Below are 23,640 nucleotides of genomic sequence, written 5' to 3'. Positions count from 1 at the left end.
AATAGCAGCTAACTTTGTTTCCCTATTATGGAACTTTATCAGAAATGGAAAGTTGTCATATAGTATTGTTATGAAATCATTAATTATGGGTACAATTATGGATACTCTTGCTAAAAGGTTAAGATGCAGACATACTGAAAATCATGTTCTTAGATATTGAGGAATTATATCCAGAGTGTGAGGAACCCAGTAAAGTATGAAGAGCTGCCATCAACCCTTTAATTCCCCAAAGTTGACCAGATCATCTTAACACTTTATAAACTTTAATCCATTCCTGACGACGTTACGTCTTCTTCTATATAAAGAATAATACGTACACATATATATGCACACATACCACACCTTTAATACATTCAGAGAATTGCCATCAATTTTCACAAATTTCATTTTGTCAGTGGTAATTTTTTTTAAGTTCTTCAGTATTCAAATTTGTATTTCAGCTAGGCATGATGATTAGTCAGCAGCTGACTTGGCAGACTATCAAAAAGAGAACAAACCTGAACACTGTCAACTTTCCCATTGTACCAGGAGGGAAGATAAAATTATAGTACCTATAAATAGAAGAATCAGGTAAATGATGAAAACCAAAGGATCAGGGAAATAAAACTTGGAACATGTCTCAAAATGTATTCTACTGAGCAAAAGGAACTGTTATTTAGAAAGGACTACAATAGATCTGACCATTGTCTAAAGTAAATTAAAAATACATCAGAATCCATAATATGGAGAGCCACTTGCAAGGCTACCAGATGATTAGCACTTATTCTATTGGAGCTAAAGAATATTTTTACTTTGTTATGGTAATTCTTATCAGGCCACCTTCCATGTATTATACAATGCAAGCGATCTTTAAATTATTGTCAAAGTCTTTCTTAAAGAGAGCTTTCACAAAGGACATGCAATTCATATCTTCTAGGGTTGCTGTCATTTCTAGGCTAAGTCCCATGGAAATTCATAACTAAAAAAAAAATGAAAGTCACAAAGATGCAACTGCCTTCATAATGCCGATGCAGCAGTTATAAATATTTCATGAACGTTGCATGGGCAGGGGCAGATCTCCATTTTTATGAGTTAGAATTTGTAGAGCTAAGTCTCAGGATTTTACTATTCATAATGCACAGTATGCCCTGTTAGAGCCATTCCATATAGTGCTTTTTAATATTTATGTTTAATGAAGAAATTACTGTTCTGAAAAGAGAACAAGCCTAGCCAAAGATTTCCCGTTACAATTTTAAGCATTGCTAAACTGAGAAGATTGCAATCCACAGAACTTTACATCATTGCTGAAGCTCTGTGCATATCGGCACAACTTTGAGTTATTCATGATAACAGATCAGAAACTGTTAACTCTAAGCAAAAGACCATTTAAAAAAGGATATAATATAAAATTCTGGACTTAATGTAATTTAAAAAAGGAAAGAGATATGAAAAGTAACTTTCCTAGTAAGAAAAAAAATTAATCACAAATGATATACTTTTTTCCTACTTTTATAGAATACATATACATACACAAGCACGCTTACGCACATTCATATACATATATTCTGGGATTCTTATTCAGAAAACATTTTAACTTGCTAAGATAATATTGCTTGCTAAGTTCAATAATGAATTGCTATTGCATATTTTAAGGTAATTTATCAAAGTGCATTATCAGTAGCTGTCAGAATACATTTTGAACTAAAAGTAATGAAAAAAAAGAACTATTGTGTGTGTTGAAATCAAAGAACATGACTGCAGCTAAGTTGTTTTCAATGGCAAGGATAGCTGATTGCCCTCTAAATGATACTTATCCCATGAGGGAAGTAAAAGCCTGAAAAAAAAAAAAATCACAGGAAACAGAAGCATGAAAATGTCTCTCCATAGCTTTTAAAAACATGCATTTGATATTTCATTTCATTTTTTGTCATCTCGATCAATTCTTTCAAGGAGGTGAGTGTTGAAAAAATGCCGCCATGATCACAGTGACATTTTAAAAAATAAGCTTGAGGTGCTACTCAGCTCATGTATATCCCAAGACTGGATTGTTTCACATCTCAAAGTAAGGTTGAATTTACTTAGCTTGATTATATAGTCATTTATGTCCTTTATTTGAAATTCATCTTAACATGACTAAAAAGAAAGGAAAAAATCCTAATAGAATTTCTTTTTATGATATTTCACCTAGGTACAAATAGTATTTTAAAGGATTTTCACTAAGGCTTTTACTAATACAGTGTTGGAAAATTCCACAATGGAGACTAAAATTCCTAATGCCTAAAAATAGGCGTTTGTTTCTCTGGTTGGCCAAATGAAAGTTAGAACTTTTGTCTTTCTTGAGTTCTTTATAATTTTATTTTCAGAATTTTTATTGAGAAATTTAACCTTTAGGTGATGAATTTGCAGTTCACTTGATGTTAACCTTCCTTAACTACTGAGTTAGGTAGATTCTAAAGAAGGATTGCAAGGAAAAAAATAAGAGTATAGTATAGGATGTTCCTTAGACTTCCCCAGTGTTCCTGTTGTTCTGATCCCCCTTTCAATCACCATATTTTAATTATGTACTCTACTTATCTGACCTATTTGAACAGGATCCAGATATGGTGCGGAACATCTGTCGCTGGATTAGACAGGCTGTTCGGATTCCTTTCTTTGCCAAATTGACCCCAAATATCACTGACATTGTAAGCATCGCAAGAGCTGCCCAGGAAGGTAAGAAATAACCCTGTTTCTCTTGTCTTGTACCTAGATATATGTCTTAAACAAACTTTCATGTTAATTGTATTGAAAATAATTTCCAAACTAAAGTGTGGAGGTGAAATCAGAAGATTTTTCAGAATTTTTATCTTGTTTCCAATAACTCAAAGGACATGATTTTAAAAAAAAACAACTTTATACTTTAAGGCAGGGCTTAAAATGAAGAGTAGATTTAGAAAAACTTAGAATTGGTACTTTATTTGATTAGGAAAGAATGGAACAACAGGTAAATGCACCTTTGGTTGAGTCTGGGATTAGAGATTGGAGTTCCTATCTAAAATGCTTGAAAATGAATCCAAGTTTCAAACGTACAGCAATCTATAATAAGCTCATGGTTTCAGCAATAGCATTCAAACCCTTCAAATCAAAGATCTAGCATGTGTAATAACCCAAAATCCCAAATCTCAAAAAATGTCAAAAGTCTACACCAGCCCCACAGTGGGCTCCATTTCCTTTTTATAATGCCCTATTTGTTGTAGAAGCTCAATAGACATTTGTTGAAGAAATAACAAACGAATGGATGAATGATTTAAATAATCTTTTGAGTTTGTTTTAGCCAAGAAGTTGTTTTCTGATGTCTTAAGTATAGGATACAGTTTAAAAACAACAAAAACATTTGTGCAAAGAAATATTTACCCGTATGGTAGAACATAATAGACGGCCATAAAAACTCTTCATTACAGTATTTTGAGTTATAATCTCAAGAATCACATTCTGAATGCTGTTCTTTCTACTTGTAATGTCTTTCCTCACTTTTGCTTCTAAATTACTACCCTTCCTTTAAAGCCCAATTTAATTGCCTCCTCCTTTTTAAAATGTTTCCTGATGTTCCTCATCTGCAATGACTTTATTTCTTAGATCTCACTTGACATTTTGTTTTATACATCTCCAAAGACTTCATTGTGTAATATTGAAGATAACAATTATTCATTAGTATTTGATTTAAAACAGCAGTGCACCACAGTGGAGAGAGTGCTGAAATTATAGTCAAGAAGATCCAGCTTCAGCTCCCTCCCCAGAACCTTCCCTGAACCTCAGTTTCCTTATCTGCAAATGGAGATAACAATAGCATTTACCTCACACAGGTGGAATAGGGTGTCTTTTCATCCCTATAAACTCACACAGTGCCTGATACATAGTAGATACTAAAATAAATGATTATTGAAAGGAAGCATGATAACAATTTGCACTTCAAGAGTTTTAAAATTTACAAAGTCTTTGTATGCATGATTTCCATTAATTGTTATTATTCTTTTACCAGACAACAAACAGTATGGTTTTTATCTTCCCCAATACCTATACTCATGTTTTACACTTAGTAAGTATTTAGTAAATGTTTATTGAGTGAATGTTTGTTAGGTGAGTAAATGAAAGTATATGGGAGAGAGTGGCAATGAATGTTCTCTCAGAAGTGGGCTTCCCAGCCCATTTTTCTGCTTATGAGTTAGAAAATATTGGGGCAGCTAGGTGGCGCAGTGGATAGAGCACCAGCCTTGAATTCAGGAGGACCCGAGTTCAAATCTGGTCTCAGACACTAACTTAACATTTCCTAGCTGTGTGACCCTGGGCAAGTCACTTAACCCCAGCCTCAGGAAAAAAACAAACAAACAAAAAAATTTAATTAGTTTTATCACCATAGCTTCAAGTGAATGTTGACTTCTTCCACTTACAGGTGGTGCAAATGGTGTTACCGCCACCAACACTGTCTTGGGCTTGATGGGACTGAGAGCAGATGCTACACCCTGGCCAGCAATTGGTGTGGGGAAAAGGACTACATATGGTAGCGTGTCTGGTAGGTTCTACCCTTTGCCTTGTGTTGTGTATCCTCTGAGGCTTTCAGTAATCTCTTAGGAGACTGGAATAGCTTATCTTCTCTGATACTTAGTTCTTAAATTTTATTGCCAATGGAGGTTCTTCACAGTCATGACAGATGGAACAGAACTAAGTGTGAAAACTTTCATGATGCTCTTTCCTTTATGTTACAACAATGTAACAGAACACTACAGTAGGGTTACATAAGGATTAGAGAATTTTACTCTCCCGTGGTCTCTACTTTTTCCTATAATTTCTCAGCATCCCAATAATCATGCTCTATACAAGACAGAGACTAATAAAAAGATGATGTGAGAGAGAAATATCCTGATTAAAGTGTCTATTTGAAAGACCAAACTCCTTTTTTTTTCTTCCTCTCATGTCTGAAATCTGCTTTCTTCTGCCCTAATTTCATCCAAAACAAAACCACTTTAAAAATTGCCTTGAGAGATTAAGAGAACAAGATCTTTTGTGATCCAATCTTTGTATCTTCATGTGGTCTTTTTTTTAATCTTCTAGTGCCCATATTAAAATATAATAATGTAGTAGTAATAACAACAGCAACAACAATAAATGAAAAGTTTTAAGCCCATGATCCTGTTCAGTGTCTGCACTCACTAATGTATTAATTCATTGACCCGGCGCACTCTGTTGCTGTGACAACATGAACTAGGTCTTGCTGAGACAATGCTGTGAGGTTCTTGACTGTACTGGTATGGGGATTAGTCTCCTTGGTGATAGAGACAGTGGTAAATATACATAACATAATAGTGTCCCACTGTTCAAGAAAAACAGTGCTGAATCAAACCAAAACGTGCATATGGAAGAGACTGTATAGACCAAAATAAAGCTTCCATCCATGCTGTGGTATTATGTTTGGAGAGCAGAAGGTGTGTCTAGGAACCCTGGTGAAAGAATCCCCATTATGCCTCTAATTGGATACCATTTGGACAAACAATACAGGATGGAGTGAAGGTAGAAAAAGGCACCTGCTTGGTCCATAGCCACAAACTTAAGTTCTGGTGACTGTATCCCAAGGTCTTAATTTGTATTGTTAGAATAACAAATGCGTGTGTGTGTATGTGTGTGCATGTGTGTAAGAGACAGTTTGGGTTGGGCTGTAATATGCACTATGTTTTCTGTCAGCCCATTTCAATTTTTCCAGCCTGCCATGTTGACAGCAAAAGAATAAAAGAGGTCACAGAGGGTGCTGAACATTAAAAATTAATAAAACAACTATTGCAGTAGTATTTTATATAAGTAGTACCATTCACACTTTCTCATTTATACTGTAATTTCTGAATATTCTCCATGCTGTAACTCAGTCTAATAAAACTACAGAATTATAGCATTAGGGGAAGTCTTTTGTGTCACCATTTTTAAACCTACCTACATGTATACAAACATTGGAAATCATAGCAACACCTGAAAACAAACCAGCTATACCTGAGGGCCAGTTAGCATTTCCATAAAATCTTCTATTTCTCAGGTTTATAAATTTGGATATAAATATTCACTCAGGCTGTAGCAGATCTAAGTCTGTGTGGAGCATTTATTTAAAAACAAAATAAAACAATACCAAAAAAGCAAATCACCATGACATTTGAAGGTTTCTTGCTTATTTCAAATAGGGCCCATGAAAAGCCCTTATATGTTTAACATCCTCTGCTTTTTTTTTGTTTTTAAAGGGCATGCACTACAACAACTAAATAGAGTTTTTCCCATTAAATGAAAAAAAAAAAAACACAACACACTAATTTGACTTAAAAGCAATAGAATCTGAAAGGCAGTTACTTCAGGCAGGGGTAATATTTTTGGAAGAGGGGATAAAATCAGTTTTATAATTGAGTATCTGCAGTATTTGCAATAACAAAACAGACCCAAACGCATTTGTGCTAAATAAATATTAAATAATGATTTTCAAATTTTAGGAGAGGCAACATAATAAAAGTGACAAAGTATCTTTCTTAATAATGTTGAACATGGCTGTCAAGACTCAAAATGCTACCTTCAAGGAGAAAATCACATGAAATAGACCAGTTTATCTTTACAAGATTTACAAAATTTACCAAAGCATAGTACTAATGTCTTTCTAAGAGTTCCCCAGAGAATTGGAATTTGTAGTTGAGTCCTAGAAGAGCTGCCTGAAGCACAGAATCAAAATCCTGAAAGCTAAATACAGCTCAATTTCTGGTGGTTATACCACCTATGCTTTCCATTACTGGGGAAGAATTGTTTTCTCTAGTAACTCTTTGTCGATTAGTTAGACATCTAGTTAAAACGTACTGTGGTCAGACATTCTAGTCTTTTAAAAGAACAGAGGTTTGTTGTTTTCCATGTCACCATGCATTGCCAAGAAATCATAATTTCCTGTGGTTTCCTTTGGTTTCCTTTGGCTTTTCCTTTGGTTTGGTTTTTAAGAATTAAGATTTCATATTAAGCATTAAAAGCCTTATAAGGGAGACAATAAGAACTGAGAGAGGCAGCACCATGGCACGGTAGATAGGAGGCTGCTTTCAGTCAGAAGATGCCATTGAAAGTCCAAGTTTTGGTATTTATTACCTTTGTGACCCTGGGTAAGTAACTTACACTCTCAAAAGCCCCGCCATGCTAACAAGACATTGATCTGCACCCAGGAAGATAAGCTCATCACCAAGAATTCCTATGAAATCATAAAACTGGACAAAAAGCTAGTGTTAAGTAACCTATTCTTCCAGTTTTCAATTTAAAAAAAAAACCCTGCTTTTTTGAAGATGATTCATCTGAAATAGCTTTTTAACCACATCAGGTAATAGTAACAGAATGATTCCATGAAGAGAAGACATTTGAAATAAGTTAATTTTTGAGCAAATCTATTTAATAAGAGGAAAAAATATTTTTCTACCTTCAAAAATTTGAATTTGATTAACTGTTCTACATGTTTCTTAATTATTGAATTTCCTGAAAAATGTCATTAAATTTCCTCTTATGGCTTTCACATTTGAACCCTGTTTGAATTTACTGTCTGAAAAAGTAAATGATCTAAGCAATATTCATTTTTATTTAATGACAAAACTGTCAACTTGTTGTTACTACTATTTCTGGAATGGGAAATAGTCTAGGATGAAAGAAAAGGTATGAAATTCTGGTATCTTTATATTTATCATGCAATAAAAAAACCTAAAAATCATTTATGTAAAAAGAGTAGAAAAATAAACAATACATTTTACCCAGCAAATGGCTTATTCAAAACAGAGTTGTTATAATCTACAAACAAATGACAAATTATTGGAAAAGCGTCTAATTTTCAGGTAGATGGTGTAGTGGCTAGAGAGTTGGGTCTCTGGTCAAGAAGACTCATCTTCCTGTGTTCAGATCTGGTCTCAGACACTTATTAGCTATGTATCCCTGGACAGGTGACTAAACTGTTTGCCTCAGTTTCTTTATCTGTAAAAATGAGTTGGAAAAAGAAATAGCAAATCACATCAGTATCTCTGCCAAGAAAACCCCAAATGTGGCCACAAAGAGTCAGATGTGATTGAAACTGAACAACAACTAGAAAATTGTTGACAATGTATAGTTGTTAACTATTCCACCCTATGATGATTTTTTTTCTTTATAAACGTTTGTTCTAAACGTTATAAGAAAGGGTAGATTGGACATTTTGTTAATAGTTTCACAAACTTGTGCTAAGTATTATAAGCATAGATGTAAAAATTATACAATTTGAAGAAATCTTAATAACTTGAATCAGTGGTTTTGAATGAGAATAAGAGTTTAGCAATAAACTTCCTTTCATACCCAATGTTTTGAGTTCTATTTAAAAAAATCTTTAGAAGTAATCAACTCTATATAGGAAGATAGCTTTGATTACTCACTGTTATAATCTAATTTAATATACAATACATGAAAAGGCATAATATTTCTTATTGTCTTAATGATCTTATAATTATCCTTTATTTAAAACTGAAAATTTAAAAAATCACATTGTCTCCTAGAAAATTAAAAGATTAAGATTTGTTCTTAAATTTTATTTGTATAACAAATACTTTCATGCTAGCAAAACTGAAGGTCAGGCTGAAGTTCTTATAAAATATGCAAATACATTTTAAAATGTAAATATTTTAAAATGCAAGAGTTTTACTAAATATCTTTTAATGGGTAATACATACATATATGTGTTTGTGTGTGTGTGTGTGTATACAGATACAATATAGATATACATATAAAAAGAGAGAGAGAAAGAAAAATACACAAGAACAAAAGTTAAAATAGAATGTACTTTCAAGGAGCTTACACTTTATGAAGAAGAAATAATAAGTACACAAATTGAGTGCAATAAAACATGTGCAAACTAAATATATAGTATGGGGGGAAAAGGAAAGGGGAAAAGGAGACACCAGCAATTGGCAGGTCAGGAAAAGCTTTGTGCTATAGTAGACACCTGAGCTGCACCTTGAAAAACAACAACATTTCTTTAAAACTTTGAATTTTTCAAAACACTTCACATATGGACTTTTATATAATTTTAGGTACATAGGTACCTTTTAACCAAACCCACCTAAATTATAGCTTATCAAATTAAGATTTCTGTGTTGCTATCAATAGCTATAGATATTTCAGTTTTAACATGGAAAATAAAAATAAAATTTAAACAAAATAAATATAAAAGAAAAAAAAAATTTAAAGGGCAGAAATTTCACTGTCTAGTCCCTTTACTTTCTCCTGACTTCTGATCACCTCCATGAACTAAAATGTGATCTACTTTCTATTCAAATTTGTGGAGACTTAACAATCTCAGAAGTTTCACTGATCATAATTATTAATGCTTTAATAGCACAAAGGCTGTACTTAGACAAAAAATAACAACCACAACAGTCTAAAGGAGATTTATCAAATAAAGATGCTGCATTCCATTTTCCATTATAAATTATCAGTTCTGTTGAGAGCAGTTCAGACATTAGGAAAAAAAAAAACCTCTCATTTAAATAATGCTCATTTGAATATATTCATGTAGAGATTCACAAAGAATTCTCTTTTCTATTATATTGTCTTTGCTGCTGCCTGATTTTCTCAGTGTACGGCCGTCATTGGTCTGTGCAGGAGATCAGAGCCCTAATAATAGATTTTTGACAGCGAGCTCGCCTGCTACCTGCCCTACACAAATCCTCACTGTTCATGTTTGCTTCATGGCAACAAAGCAGACAGAAGGAAAATGCCAAGTGCTGAGTTTGAGGTACAGCCTTGCCATAGCTTGACATTTCAGCAGAATAGCAGTTTATGAGATGCATAATTTTTCATCTGGGACTCAGCTGCCATATTCATAGAAGCTTACAGCTCATCGACTGACTGGAGCGAGGGCAAAGGTGGAAAGCAAAGATCAAGGTCTACATCCTTTCCATAGCTATTTTAATATAACTATAATTCTGAAGATAAGCTGATAGGACCAAACGACTTTTTTTTTTTTTCCTTTCTTAAATAAGCTAACAGACTTACTGAATCCTTAGTCAAAACAAGTCTGGGAGGGGCTAGAGGTGAAAGTGGATATAATAGAGGCTTGGTCAGTTCCCAAGAAAATATTTGCTAGACTTTGTTAACCAAAAAAACTATGACGAGCACATTAAGGAGACTTCTTACCTTTGCAGCAGTGATAATGAATTATTAAATCTCCTTCCTGTGTGTGTGTATGTGTTTTATAAAGGATGATTTCAAGCTTGAAATTAATAAAAAATGTTCCATTATAAAAGTAAAAACTAGAGGGTATTGTGTCACTGAGATTGAATTTAAATATTCTCAGATTCATGCATATCTCCTGTACTAAAAAAAAAAAATCTATGTAGGTACACGTCAGTGACTGTTTAATTTAGAACTACACATCTCTGTAAGCTTCAGAAACAGTTCACCATGTCACAGTCTCATAGAGAACAATGCTACAGTACATTGGATTAATTAAAGAAGGCTTGCAGAGAACTGAGTTCTCAGTATGTCAAGATTTCAGTTTTATGTTAAATATTTTCTAAAGGCCAGACCCTGAAATCTCAGGGGCTGTACCAAGCAGTGAGCTGTGAATTTAACCATAGGCTAACTGCTAATGATAAGGAAAAGAGTCCAAGTTGAGGCAGCTGTAATACAGTCATTGGATTAGGCTATCAATCACTTAGCTCCCCAAGGAACAGGCAAAGAAGACAAAACAGTGAAAAGGGAAATTAGGAAAGGAGGGCATGACTAGAATGAGATTCCTCACCATCTTTATCCGTTAGTTGGCTTGAATCCCCAAAGCATCAGACAGAAATGTCCAGCATTCCTCTGACTTGGAACTCAGGGTATTTATTCCCATCATTTAGAGCACTATCAAATTGTCATTAGTTTGCTCTAGTCTCCAGTGATCCTGAAGATACCTAGATACAAACATCTGACTTACTATGGTACTTTTTATAAGGAATTAGATGAACTTTCCATTTTTGGACATCATGAAGTCAAAATTCTTTGTTGTTGTTTTAGGGTTTATCAATGATAGTATGGGGAAATATTTTATTTTTACTAACAAGATGCTCTCATCCTCTATTGAAGTTCAGCATAGGATCAAGTGAGTGATAAAAGGCTACAATCGTTGATCATATGGGTACAAATAATTAAGCATATTATTTCCAAAATAAAGCCAAAAACTCTGTCTATAAATACTTGTATACCTATATATCTAATCTAAATCCAAATGGGAGGAGCAAGGTCAGAGTTCATTTGCAGCTAACATAATAAATAGAACATATAATCTTAGATTTTCTTCATGCTATTGATATTTAGTAGAGTGAAAACACACAACTGGGTAGACAAAATTCATTCATAATGGATACAGAGAATAATTTATGGAAATTAACTACTTTTTCTTTGAAAAAGAAATAGCTATAAGAATCCAATAGGGGTAAAGCAAGATTCCTAACTACAAAATCTTGGAGGATGCTTATTTTTTGGTTCATTTATTTTAATACTTTGATGATAGTGCCTGGATACCTACCTTAAAAATGCTAATTGATGAACTAAGTGATAGAAATGAAAATAATTATAGGGAAGGGATTAGCACTGTGAACTATTATTTTCAGATAACCAGTTCTCTCCTCTGACTAATATTCTTCTCTTACTTCTGTGGCTGAGCTTCTCACAGTGGTATGAAAGCTTCAGGAGGAGCTGCTTTTGTTGCAGTTTCATACATTGCTGTATTATGTAAGATTTGAAAGCACCAGTAGAATAGGTGTTTCTTGAGGGCAAGAAATATTTACTCTTTGTCTTTGAATCCTTAGCAACTAGCATGTGCCTTGCATATGCTAGAAATTATACACTATTGATTGAAATGAATTATGAATATGACATACATTCAACAAACATCTGCTTGTTTAATTTGTGATAGTAGCGAATTAGTACCTATAAAGCGGTTAATGATACAGACTTAGGACCTAAAATGAAAACCATCTAAAAGTGTTGATGTTAGCTGCTAAAACCACCTAAAAGTACCTGGGAAATCTTGCTAAAAGACCAATAAGGCTAGCAAACTATCTCCACTGATTCACCAGTGATCAGAATTTATAAAAATCTAATGTTACATAGTAGGATCATGTCACTGGATCAGCCTTTGAGTAATAATTTCTGTATTTATATATCTTGTTTTTGAGATATTAGTTTTTTTAAAGCTAATTTTAACTTTTGCTTGAACATTTCATCTTATCTTAATGGTAAGATGTAAACATTGTATATTATTCTTTAAATTTATATAGACTTAAGATTCTATAACAGCAAATTTTATGTCATTGTATGTTTTTACACTTATTAAAGACAAAGCAGTGGTAACTCACTTTGAGAGAAAAAATCATATCTTCATTAAGTCAATAAAAGCACATTTTTATAATTCACACCCACAAACTCATAAAAATTTCATAGATTATTGTATAAAAGAAGTAAGCATTTCATCTCAGGTTAAATCAAAACAGACTCTCAGGCTTCTCTACTATCATGGCTTTGATGCAAAGGAATCCTGGGCTACAATCAAGTTGAGATCTTTTGCAGTGATAATATAGTAGCTTCACCTGCAACAAGTGGTGTCTTGAAAGTCACTCCTTTTGAAATATTTATTTTCCCTGAAGATCAAGAACTTGCTATGTGGCGTTGAGTAGGTCACTTCTTCTCTAAGCCTGTTTTGTGTTTTGTTGCATTTTTTAATCTTGTAAAATAAGATTAAACTACATAATCATTATAGCTGACATTTATATATGCTTTAAAATTTGTAAAAACAAGACACTTTACCTGCTTAATCCCATTCAAGGTTCACAACAGTCATATGAATTGGCCTATGAAGAAATAATTTTAGTCATTATTATGTGACTTATTCATAGTCACAAAATTAGAAATTCTTAGAAGTTAAATTCAAACGCATATCTTTCTTGTTTATTCTAGGAAAAACACAATAGTTGGAAACACAAAATCCCTTACATAAATGCTAAGTTAGTCTTTTAAAACTAACATTCTATTGAAAGTATAAATGTTAATGGAGAAGAAAAACAAAACAAAACAAATTGTCCAAGACAATTCCAATAGACGGGATAGACAAGGCTCTCTGTATCCAAAGAGAGAAATATGGAAAATGAATGTGGATTGAAGTGTACTATTTTTTTCCTTTTTTGTTTGTTTGTTTGCTTTTTCTTTCTCATGTTTTTTTTCCCCTTTTGGTCTGATTTTTATTGTACAAATATACAAAATGAAATGACAAATATGAAAATACTTTTATAGTATTACACATATATGACCAAATCAGACTGCTTGTTATATTAGAGAAGGAGAAAATAAGGGAGAGAGGAAGGAAGCAAACATTTGGAAAACAAAATTTTAGAAAAATGTTGAAAACTTTCTTAAATGTGTTTGGAAAAAAATAAAATACTATTGAAAATAAAAATTTAAAAAGTTCTCAGATTCCCCCCCAAAAAATTAAATAATATTACCATAAAAAACTTAATAGCCCTCTTTCCTTTGTTGCATTTATATCTGAAAAGAACAACACAAATAGAAATCCTTTTTATAAAAATGTTACATGTTTAATTTTATGCAAATAAGCTTCCTTGAGGAGGGAAAAAATTATCTGGAAATATTGAGACAGTAGTAGTGAAAATAAATGAGAGTTATAAACTTTAAACTAACATGAGAATATCTGGTCATTGAAGTTAAATTTTCTCCCTTAAATTTTAATCTCCAGTTCACCTTGCATGTTACCTATCCTTTGTGCAAGTTCGCATTAACATAAGAGGTTATGATTTTTACTATTGGCACCTTCTTTTCATTTTTCTCATTTGAATTTCCAAATTTATCTACTGCTTACATTTCTACTTACATTGTAGGTGCTACATGTTATTTCTATCATAGAAGTTTTACAGAGGCAGTTTCTTCCCTCTCTTCTTCTTCTTAAAGTCCATTTAATGAGATTTGTAAGACTAGGTAAAAATATTCTAAATAGCCCTTTGTAGGTGGATCTTCCTAGTCAAGAGATTATAGTTGCAGTATTTTAAATGATGATCTAGAAATTCAAATATAATTCTCAGGCAAGATCTCAACTCTATCAAATCTGCCTGTTTCCTCTGAATTTCTGTCTTCTGTGTGCAATTATGATGAAAACACTTTATCACCAAATCCCTCAATTTCTTGTCTAAAATTATGTGTATGTGATCTATGGAAATACTCTCTAGGTTTTAGAGTATCATATAAGTCTATACTTATACATATATATATATAAATACATATACATATGTGTATATATCTTTATATATATATATATATGTATATGTGTGTATATACACACATACATAACTGGCAGCAGGTATGGAAGGTTCTCAGATAAGATTTAGATACAGCATCCCTCTCTATTGTTAAGAGGACAACAACTCCCTTTCCCTGAGTATATTATTGTTCCTTACAGGACAAGCAAGTCTTTCTTTCTCAACTTCCTTCCCATTAGGGAGAGCTTTATATTTTTTGCTTAGCTGCCAAATGTTCAGTTGTTTTACTCCTTCTTTTTTTCCTTTGTGTCACTCTTTTTCTAACTCCCTGAAATAGGTAGGGATTCCCATTTTCTTTTTCAATATTTTTTAACATTTTTTATTAAATTTTATAATTATAACATTTTCTTTGACAGTACATATGCATAGGTAATTTTTTTTTTTACAACATTATCCCTTGTACTCCCTTCTGTTCTGAATTTTTCCCCTCCTTCCCTCCACCCTCTCCCCTAGATGGCAGGCATTCCCATACATATTAAATATCTTATAGTATATCCTAGTTAATATATATATATATACAGAACCGAATTTTGTTGTTGTTGTTGCAAAGGAAGACTTGTATTCGGAAAATAAAAATAATCTGGGAAGAAAAACAAAAAAAAATGTTCTCAGTTTACACTCATTTCCCAGTGTTCCTTTTCTGGGTGTAGCTGATTCTGTCCATCATTGATCAATTGGAATTGGATTAGCTCTTCTCTATGTTGAAGATATCCACTTCCATCAGAATACATCCTCGTCCAGTATCATTGTTGAAGTGTATAATGATCTAGTTCTGCTCGTTTCACTCAGCAGCAGTTGATGTAAGTCTCTCCAAGCCTCTCTGTATTCCTCCTGTTGGTCATTTCTTACAGAACAATAACATTCCATAACCTTCATATACCATAATTTACCCAACCATTCTTCAATTGATGGACATCCATTCATTTTCCAGTTTCTAGCCACTATGAAAAGGGCTGCTACAAACATTTTGGCATTTTTCAATTTTTTTTTTGATGTAATAGAGGTCTATCACATGTGGAGTGCCTCTGATGTTATTTTCCCAAGTGGACATTTTTGTAAGATTCTTTTGATTCTGTAAGAATCATGTTGATATGGAGTGAACATGCTTATAAGAGACAGAGAGTGTTTGGACATTCTATACATTATTCTGATTGGCTAGCTATGTGGTAGAGAAGAGACTCTTATAATCTGATAATCTGGGGAAGCATCCAAAAAAACTTGTCAGCATCAGCTAGTTCTTTGTTTCAATTTTATTGAGCATAGGGTCTCCTTCACTCATGACAACAGATAAAGGAAGTTCTCATGAGTTCAAAAAGTTTTAAGTTTACAGCCAGCATATCACTGCTGCCTTGAGGAGCAAGGAATGATCTTTGTTCAGGACCTTCTGGACTACAGCTCAATGATAGATGAGATAGTCATTCAGAAATAAAAACAAACAAAAAAAACCTGCCTTATAGCATTTGATGAGACCAATACTATGTGGGAACTAAAGTAAGTTAAGCTTAGATATTATTAAAATCAACAAGGAGATTATGCATCTGAGGTATAGGACCAGACTAGAATTTTTTTTAAATTACTGAATAGCAGTTACTGAATGGAAATAGAAAGGTCTTTACATATTTCTCAGCTGCCTATGACTAATTTACAAAAGTTGATATCACAGGATATAAAAAGTCTTACAAACTGAAAAGCAGTAATGTTGTACATATCCTTTAGTAATCACAATCAAATAAAATTATATTAAATAAGGAATTACTGGGAAAGTATTAAAAATAGAAATTAAATAATTTAACCTTAAAAATTGCTTGATCAAAGAACAAATCAAAAAAACGATCATTTCATTAAAGATAATATAACAATATTACAAAAGAGAAATATATCTCAAAATGTTATTAAAAAGAGACTAGATCAATGAATTCCAAGGCTGGTCAGTAATGAATGCATGAAAGAACAAGCAAGTTAGTATGGCTGGACCAAAGAGTTTATGAAGGGAAATAATGTGGAATACTGGAAAGATAGCAAGTGCTTTAGGAAAAGGTCATTAGAAAATCAACAGTTTTTTTTTAATTCCAATTAAACACCAAATTAGAAATCTTCATAAAGAAAAATTAACAAAATTAAAAATCAAAAGTATAATTAATGAATCAAATAGGATTTTTAAAAATTAGACAATCAACTAAGTTGATGAAGAGGAAAACAACATTACAAGTAATAAAAATGAAAAAAATTCACAATAAATTAAGAAGAAATAAAGGATATTATTAGAAACCATTTTGCCCAATTATGACAATAAACTGACAACCTAAGTGAAATTAATGAACATTTATCAAAGAATCCCATAAAATAAAAAAGTTAATAACACAAAAAATAGAGAATTTAAACAATCTCATTTCAGAAAAAGAAATTAGATAAGCCTTAAATGGACTTCCCAAGGAGGAGGGAAAAGATCCAGGGCCCTATGAATTCACAAATGAATTCTATCAAACATTCAAAAAAATCCCCTCAGGTATTGAGGGAGATGTTTGTATATTTACTCTTCATATCATTTCAAATCAAAGAGCTACAGATACATGTTTGGAATATAATCAAAAGTAAAGGACATATTCTAAACAAGTTTCACTAGATCATAGAATTAAATACAACAAATCCTAATCCAACAGCCTATTACTTGATTTATTAACCTGATAGTCTTATAATGAGTTCAAAAGCAACGAAAGGATATAGCTGATATTTCCTTATACATTATAAAAAGCATAGCAACTATCACGTCAATTAAATAATTAGCTTTAAGCTAATTAACAGGAAAGCATTAACTCTTTTCAAATATTATGACTTGGGCTTCAATGTCTCTCGTATTCTGTCATTTTTGTAAGTGGCATCCAAAACAGGAAAAGGCAGACTCTCAGGAAAGGACTCCTGAAAAACAAACAAAAAAAGTGTTATTTAGGCTAATACTTACAGGAGACTAGGCATTTCAGGAGGTAACAAGGAAGAGAAACCCCATTCTGGGGTACAGCCAATCAGTACAAATGCATGAATTCAGGAGATGAGGTATCATATATGAGCAAAAAGAAGCAAGTCAGTATGGCTGAAGCAAAAAGTTTATGGAAAGAAATAATGTGGAAGACTAGAAAGATAAGCCAATTTAAGAGGTGTGAAGTGGTACCTCAAAGTTGTTTTAATTTGCATTTCTCCACTTAATAGTGATTTAGATCATTTTTTTCTATGACCTCTGTAAACTCTTGAGATAGTAGTGGTTCTCTCATAACTATCAAGCTAGGGAAATAGGGAAAAATATCAAACTTTCTTGGGAATAGGTTGTCATGGGCATGTTAAAAAAGTATTTACGTGCCCATTAGTCATAGTGATACAGTGTCATGTGCACAGAATCCCACAATATGAATCATAAAATACCTCAGAGGCCACCTGATCAGAGGCATCTTCAGCATCCCAATTTTACATAAAAACAGATCAATACTACCAAAACATGTTCATCTTGTGATACAATCATACTGTAAAGTCAACCAAGAGCTGCTCATTCTCATGTGAAACATTGGAAAGTCAGATGCCCAGGAGGCAAGAATCCTGAACAAAATGTATCAAGGCACTGATTTCATCCAGGAATTGAAAAATCAATAATTTGAATGATTGAATCTGTCCATAATTTGTTTGTTTGTTCCCTTTCCCCACTCTTCCATCTCAAGTGAATATAAGGACATTTGGAATGAAAATTCACCAAGATATACCTTTTTCAGGTTGATTCTTATGAAAATAATTTTCTATTAATATTTTAATCAGCATCTTTTTGGGGGTAGCTTTTTTCTTTCCTATTCACTTCTGAGATCAGCCTCTTTCCTGCTATAAAGTTCTTCACCTCTCCTGATGGACCATTCAAGGGGATGGTAAGAGTGCATTTCTTTCACTCCATGACTACTGGCAGTGAGGAACATAACAATAGCTTTCTTCAGGACATTTTCCTACTCTTTTCATAGTCTTACCATGCCCATAGCAAATAGATAATTGTTGATTAAATCTTGGTGACTAGGGCTACACCAAAAATAAATTTAGTAATTTTGAACGATCCTTTGGTGCCTCCCAGAGAATGGGTTTCAATGACTGTACTACTCTCAAGATAATTTTGTTGGCTCAGGCTCTTGGGAGAATAAATTTTTATGGGAGAAACCATCCTCAGACTTCTTTAGCTTCTTCCACCATATTGCCTTTCTTTTGGAGAGCTAGTGAGAGTACAACAAAACTTATTCCTAGTCATATTTTTCTTTTCTTCTTCTTCTTTATCTGAGCAGAAGCTAGAAACTAGAGACTCAAAAGTGAGTTTTTCTTACCTAAGAAGAAATGATGTCCTGAATAAATAAAGAGAAGCTGTCTCATATGGCTTCAGAAGTTCCTATATAATGCCATTCTACTTGATTAGTTTATTGTCATACTAAAACATAATTTTCTACAAGAAAAAGAAGATATTTTGGGAAGTATAAGTAAGGCTTAGGGTTTGACTTAACAGTATCTCAGTTCCAGAGTTTGGAGAACTGGCATCCTAGGGAGAAAGGAGAGGGGCAGTTGTTAAGCAATCTGCTTCTTGGACTGATGTAGCCCCTAGAGTTGCAGATAGAAACAGTGCAAAACTAACATCATGTGTGAGGGAGCAAAAAAAAAAATCTCTTATTTTCTGACTTTGCTATAATCCCAAGTTATTCAGGTAATACAAGAAATAGAATAGTTTCCTCTGAAATGTTTTTCATCTAGTGTGCTTCTACCTCTTGGCCAAATCTAATCAGATGAAATTTAATCAGGATAATTGTAAAGTCTTATAGAAATTAACTTCACAAATATAGGGGAGATAATATTCCATGTGAAAAGATCTGGGAATTTTAGTGAACAGAAAATTCAGTGAGTCAGTAGTGTGATGTGGCAATCAAGAAACCTAATACAATATGATACAATACAATATTTAGGGGCTTCCTTGAAACATTTTGGGTTCCATCTTCACTTGAAGTCTTCAAGTAATAGATATGTGATTACTTGTTTGATGTTTTGTAAAGGGAATTCTTGTCCGGGTATAGACAGAAATAATTTCCAAAGGCTCTTCCCATGAACATTGAGTTCTCCCTACCTGTCTTCTGCAAATTCTACTTTGTTTCCATTAGGAAAATAGGTAGAAAGAAGTTAGAATGTTTGGACTCAGAATCAAGAATAATCATTTTCAAATCCTACTAAGACAGTTTTTAGCTATGTGACCCAAGCTAAGGTACTAAATCTCAGTTTCCCTATCTGGAACATGGGAATAATAACAAAAGCATCACAGGGTTGTGAGAATAAAATGAGATAATGTATGTAAAGTGTTTGTAAACCTTTAAAAAAAACTTCACAAATGACTCTTATTTTATCTTATCACAATGTTGTACTATTCATACCACATAGCAGTCTTTAGTATTTCTCTTTTTCTCAAAATAAATAAAAAACTCTTTTGTGTTATCATTAGCTTTCCTAAACAACTTGAATATATTCTAAATTCCATTATCTGCAAATGTCTTCAGTGTGTGTGTGTGTGTGTGTGTGTGTGTGTGTGTGTGTGTGTGTGTGTGCATGAGTATTTTCCATATATACTCCATATATACCCATATCTCAACTCCAACTCCCACTGATGTCTAAGGTTCCTAAAGCTTGACTAGTTACATTCTTACCTACCCACTCATCCCCCCTGGTTTTAAGGGTAATTATTGGCAATTCACTAGTCTGAAGTCTCCATAGGTGTGCTATCTCCCCTAATCATTTAGTCAGTCAGCATCAAATAGTATATTTTAGCAAAAGATATTTACTGAGGTAGTATAGTAAATATAGTTAGCATGAAACATTCTCTTCCAAAGTCCATGACACATTTTCTCACAGTATATACAGAATTCAGGGGAAAATGGACTCAGGCTTAAAAAGTAGATATAAGCAAAGAGGTAACATAGCTAGCTCTTGGATACTGAAAATCCTTTTCTTCTATTCATAATGTAAATGACTTTAGCGGCTTTAAGATTCTCCTTCATCTAAATCCTTTCTATATTTGCAAGTATATTCTGTGCCACACTATTTTGTACTTGCCTCAAAAATATTTTTTCTGTCAATTTAATCTTCATTAAAAACAAAACAAAACAAAATTCCAATGGTGAATAGGATCTCTTCCCTCAAGGAACTTACAGTTATTAGAAGAAATAATGTATATGTGTAATTTACTATGATTCAAAATAGAGTGTGAAAAATATCAAAAAACATTACAAATTCCAATGGCAGACTTATAAGCCACAAAAAAGATGAGAACATCTTTCAGTGTTAGAGAGGCAATAGAACACATTGAAAAGAATACAGAATTTGTAGTCTTTAATTCTGGATTTGAATCCTGACTTGGGCCTGTTTCCTAATATGTAAAATTAAGATGATGGACTAGATGGATGATAAACAGAAACCCCTTCCAATTCTAAATTTATTAACTCCTGAACTTGTACCAATATAGTTCTTTAGAGTAAACCAAACAGTTTCTCTAAAAAATAAACACTTTCCAGTATGGTATATGTGGAAATATGTTTAGAAGAATTGTAAATGTTTAACCTATAATGTATTACTTGCTGTCAAAAAGCAAGAGAGAGACGAGGAGTGAGGGAGAAAAATATGGAACACAAAGTTTCGCAAGGGTAAATGCTGAAATTATCTTTGCATGTATTTTGAAAAATAAAAAGCCATTATAAAAAAGCACTTTCCTTAAAATAAGGTTGTTCTGTGATTGGTGCGAAGTTTATTATCTCACTTTTCTAGATGAGGTAATCCAAACTCCTAAAGGTATAGTGACTTGTCTTAGATCATAGGCCTAAAAAAATGGCTAGCTAAATCCTGAATAATGTAGAGGAGAGAAAACAGAACATTAAAAAAATAAAATTGGAGTCAGAAAATAAAAAAATAGGAGAGCAGGGAGTGAAAGGAAAAAGAGGGAGAAAAGAAGGATTTGCTAAGTACTGACAGTATGGCAGGCATTGTGCTAAGTAAGCACTTCACAATTATCTCATTTGATCCTGTAAATTATTATAGAAAGAAAAGTCTGAAAGGTAGATATTATTATTATTCCAGTTTTGCAGGTGAGGAAACTGAGACTGATAAAAAAGTTAAATCACTTGTCCACAATCACACACCCATTGTAAGTCTAGACCATAGTGAATTCATGTCTTCTAGATCAAGTGCTCTATCCAACAACCATCTAGCTCCATAATGTGTTGGAATGAAAACTAATACTTTTATTTAAAACCTTCTATTTGGCTGATAAAATACCAAACACTAAAATTTCAAAAATTCATATTTAGGGCTAGATTTTTCCTTTTTCAAACGAATACAGCGAAAAATGCACTCATCTATTCATAATCACCTGCTTCTCATCCTAAATGTCTATTTATCCATTCTCACATACTTGTAAATGGAGGTACATGCCTTTTCATATCCCTTGGTCCAGAGGCCGGGTCAACCTGCCCATTACTTTCATTTCCTGCATCTATACACATGGAGGAAGCTAATTCACATATAAACAAAAGGCTTGACTTTTTTTTGGGGGGGGGGAGGTGATTTTTTGTTTGTTTTTGTTTTTTATTTTGCTTTTGCCCCTGTGTTTCTCAGGCTTGTTATTCAAGTCCAGGAAAAAATATGTTGGGGAAGAAACAAAAGCTTCTTTTTAGTACAATAATAGACATTCAGATGATCTGAATTTTGGGTATGATTAGCATTAATAACACAACAGACAGAATTCACCTTCTTCCACTAATGCATTTAGGTGAATGTTATAATTTAGATATCCTAATCTACTTATGCATATCTTTGATAGGCTAAAGGTAGTCTATTTTGTCTTTCCCATATGTTGTAAGCTACTAAGAATAAAGATTTCATTTTCTTTATGCTATGTCACATTCCAGCAATATTTAGTATAATGTCATGCACACAATGGGCACTTAATAGCTTTCTGTTCAAATGAGATAATGTATAGAAAGCATTTGACACTTTTAAAGTGCTATATAAATGTCAGTTATTATTATTATTGTTGTTGCTATTATTAGTAATGATGGCAATAACTAAAAATCCCATTATCCCTAGCAGTTTTAATGGTTCCTCTAACTCTAAATTTAAAATATAAGTGAATATTATATAGATTAATTGTGAATTTATAACTGAATTTCAGTTCTTTGGACATTGGCTTATAATAATAATAACTGACATTTATTTGGCATTTTAAAGTTTGTAGGGTATTTTAAATATATTAGTTCATTTGAGTCTCACAGGAACTCTAAAATAAATAAGAATAGAGGCTGAACCTATGATTTCATTTATTTAGGAAATTCCTGAATGAAAAAACAACCTCTCCCAATGCAGGTCAGCCTGTGCTCTAAAATCAATATATTTAGAGAACTGCTTAGAGCATTGGCATGTTAAGTGACTTGTTCAAAATCTCACATCCAAGATATCCTAGGTAGGATTTGAAATCAGTCACAAGGTCAATTTTCTATATACTTTGCTACACTTCCTCTCCACTAGGTAGGCACTACAAACATAATTCTCATTTAAAACATAAGGCTTCTGAGCTCAGAGAGACAAAAAGATTAACCCAAAGTCACACAGAATATGTTTCAGAAGCAGGCCTCCCACTCAGATATTCTCTTATGCTCTTCCCCCATCCCATTGCCAAACTATTTCATTTGGAAGAGAAATTATAATAGAAGAATCTGACTCTTATTTCACAACCTCCAGGAAATTTTGGGACTACAAGGTTTCAGATAAATGTAAATGATATATATCAGACAGGAAAGGCACCTGCATTTTAACATGGGTGTATTCATGTAAGAAAAAGTTATATAAAAAGAGTCACATAAATGTCTTATTTCCCCTCGCCCCCCCCCAAAAAAGCAATAAACATACAAATCCTTCAGGAAAAATAATGTTGTAATGCTGTTCTTTCAGTTAATCACATATTGACAATATCTATATTCTTAGATAAATGCAAAAGGCTTTCAAATTTATAAATAGTATATTTTCCCCACTTCCAAAAGCCCTGGCTATAAATTCACAAAAGCAAGGCCCCTCACCGGTAAGGATTTAACTACTATTATTCAGGCACCATGGAGGTAACAGTACAACATTCAAAAATGATGTCCTGTGGAGAGAGACCATTCTACTCAGAATATGAGTATTTTATATGTTTTCCCTTTCATGGAATGGATCAATTTCCTTTTTCATTTTTAATATCCCTAATGGTTGAGTCTTCAAGATT

At 32.9% G+C, this 23,640-nt stretch overlaps 1 protein-coding gene across 1 annotated transcript in view; it reads left to right on the top strand.

The window, feature by feature from the left end:
* Window positions 1–23,640, top strand: part of DPYD (dihydropyrimidine dehydrogenase) — a 956,758-nt gene that overhangs the window by 697,522 nt on the left and 235,596 nt on the right. Inside the window, exons 17-18 of the mRNA XM_074262758.1 lie at window positions 2,571–2,691; window positions 4,409–4,528. Of these exons, the coding sequence (XP_074118859.1) occupies window positions 2,571–2,691; window positions 4,409–4,528 (241 nt within the window). The remainder of the gene's footprint in view (window positions 1–2,570; window positions 2,692–4,408; window positions 4,529–23,640) is intronic.

This window comes from Sminthopsis crassicaudata, chromosome 4, assembly GCF_048593235.1.
Source record: "Sminthopsis crassicaudata isolate SCR6 chromosome 4, ASM4859323v1, whole genome shotgun sequence".
Lineage (NCBI taxonomy): Eukaryota > Metazoa > Chordata > Mammalia > Dasyuromorphia > Dasyuridae > Sminthopsis > Sminthopsis crassicaudata.
The sequence above is the reverse complement of the archived record's forward strand: the minus strand, read 5'-3'. Positions and strand labels throughout refer to the sequence as shown.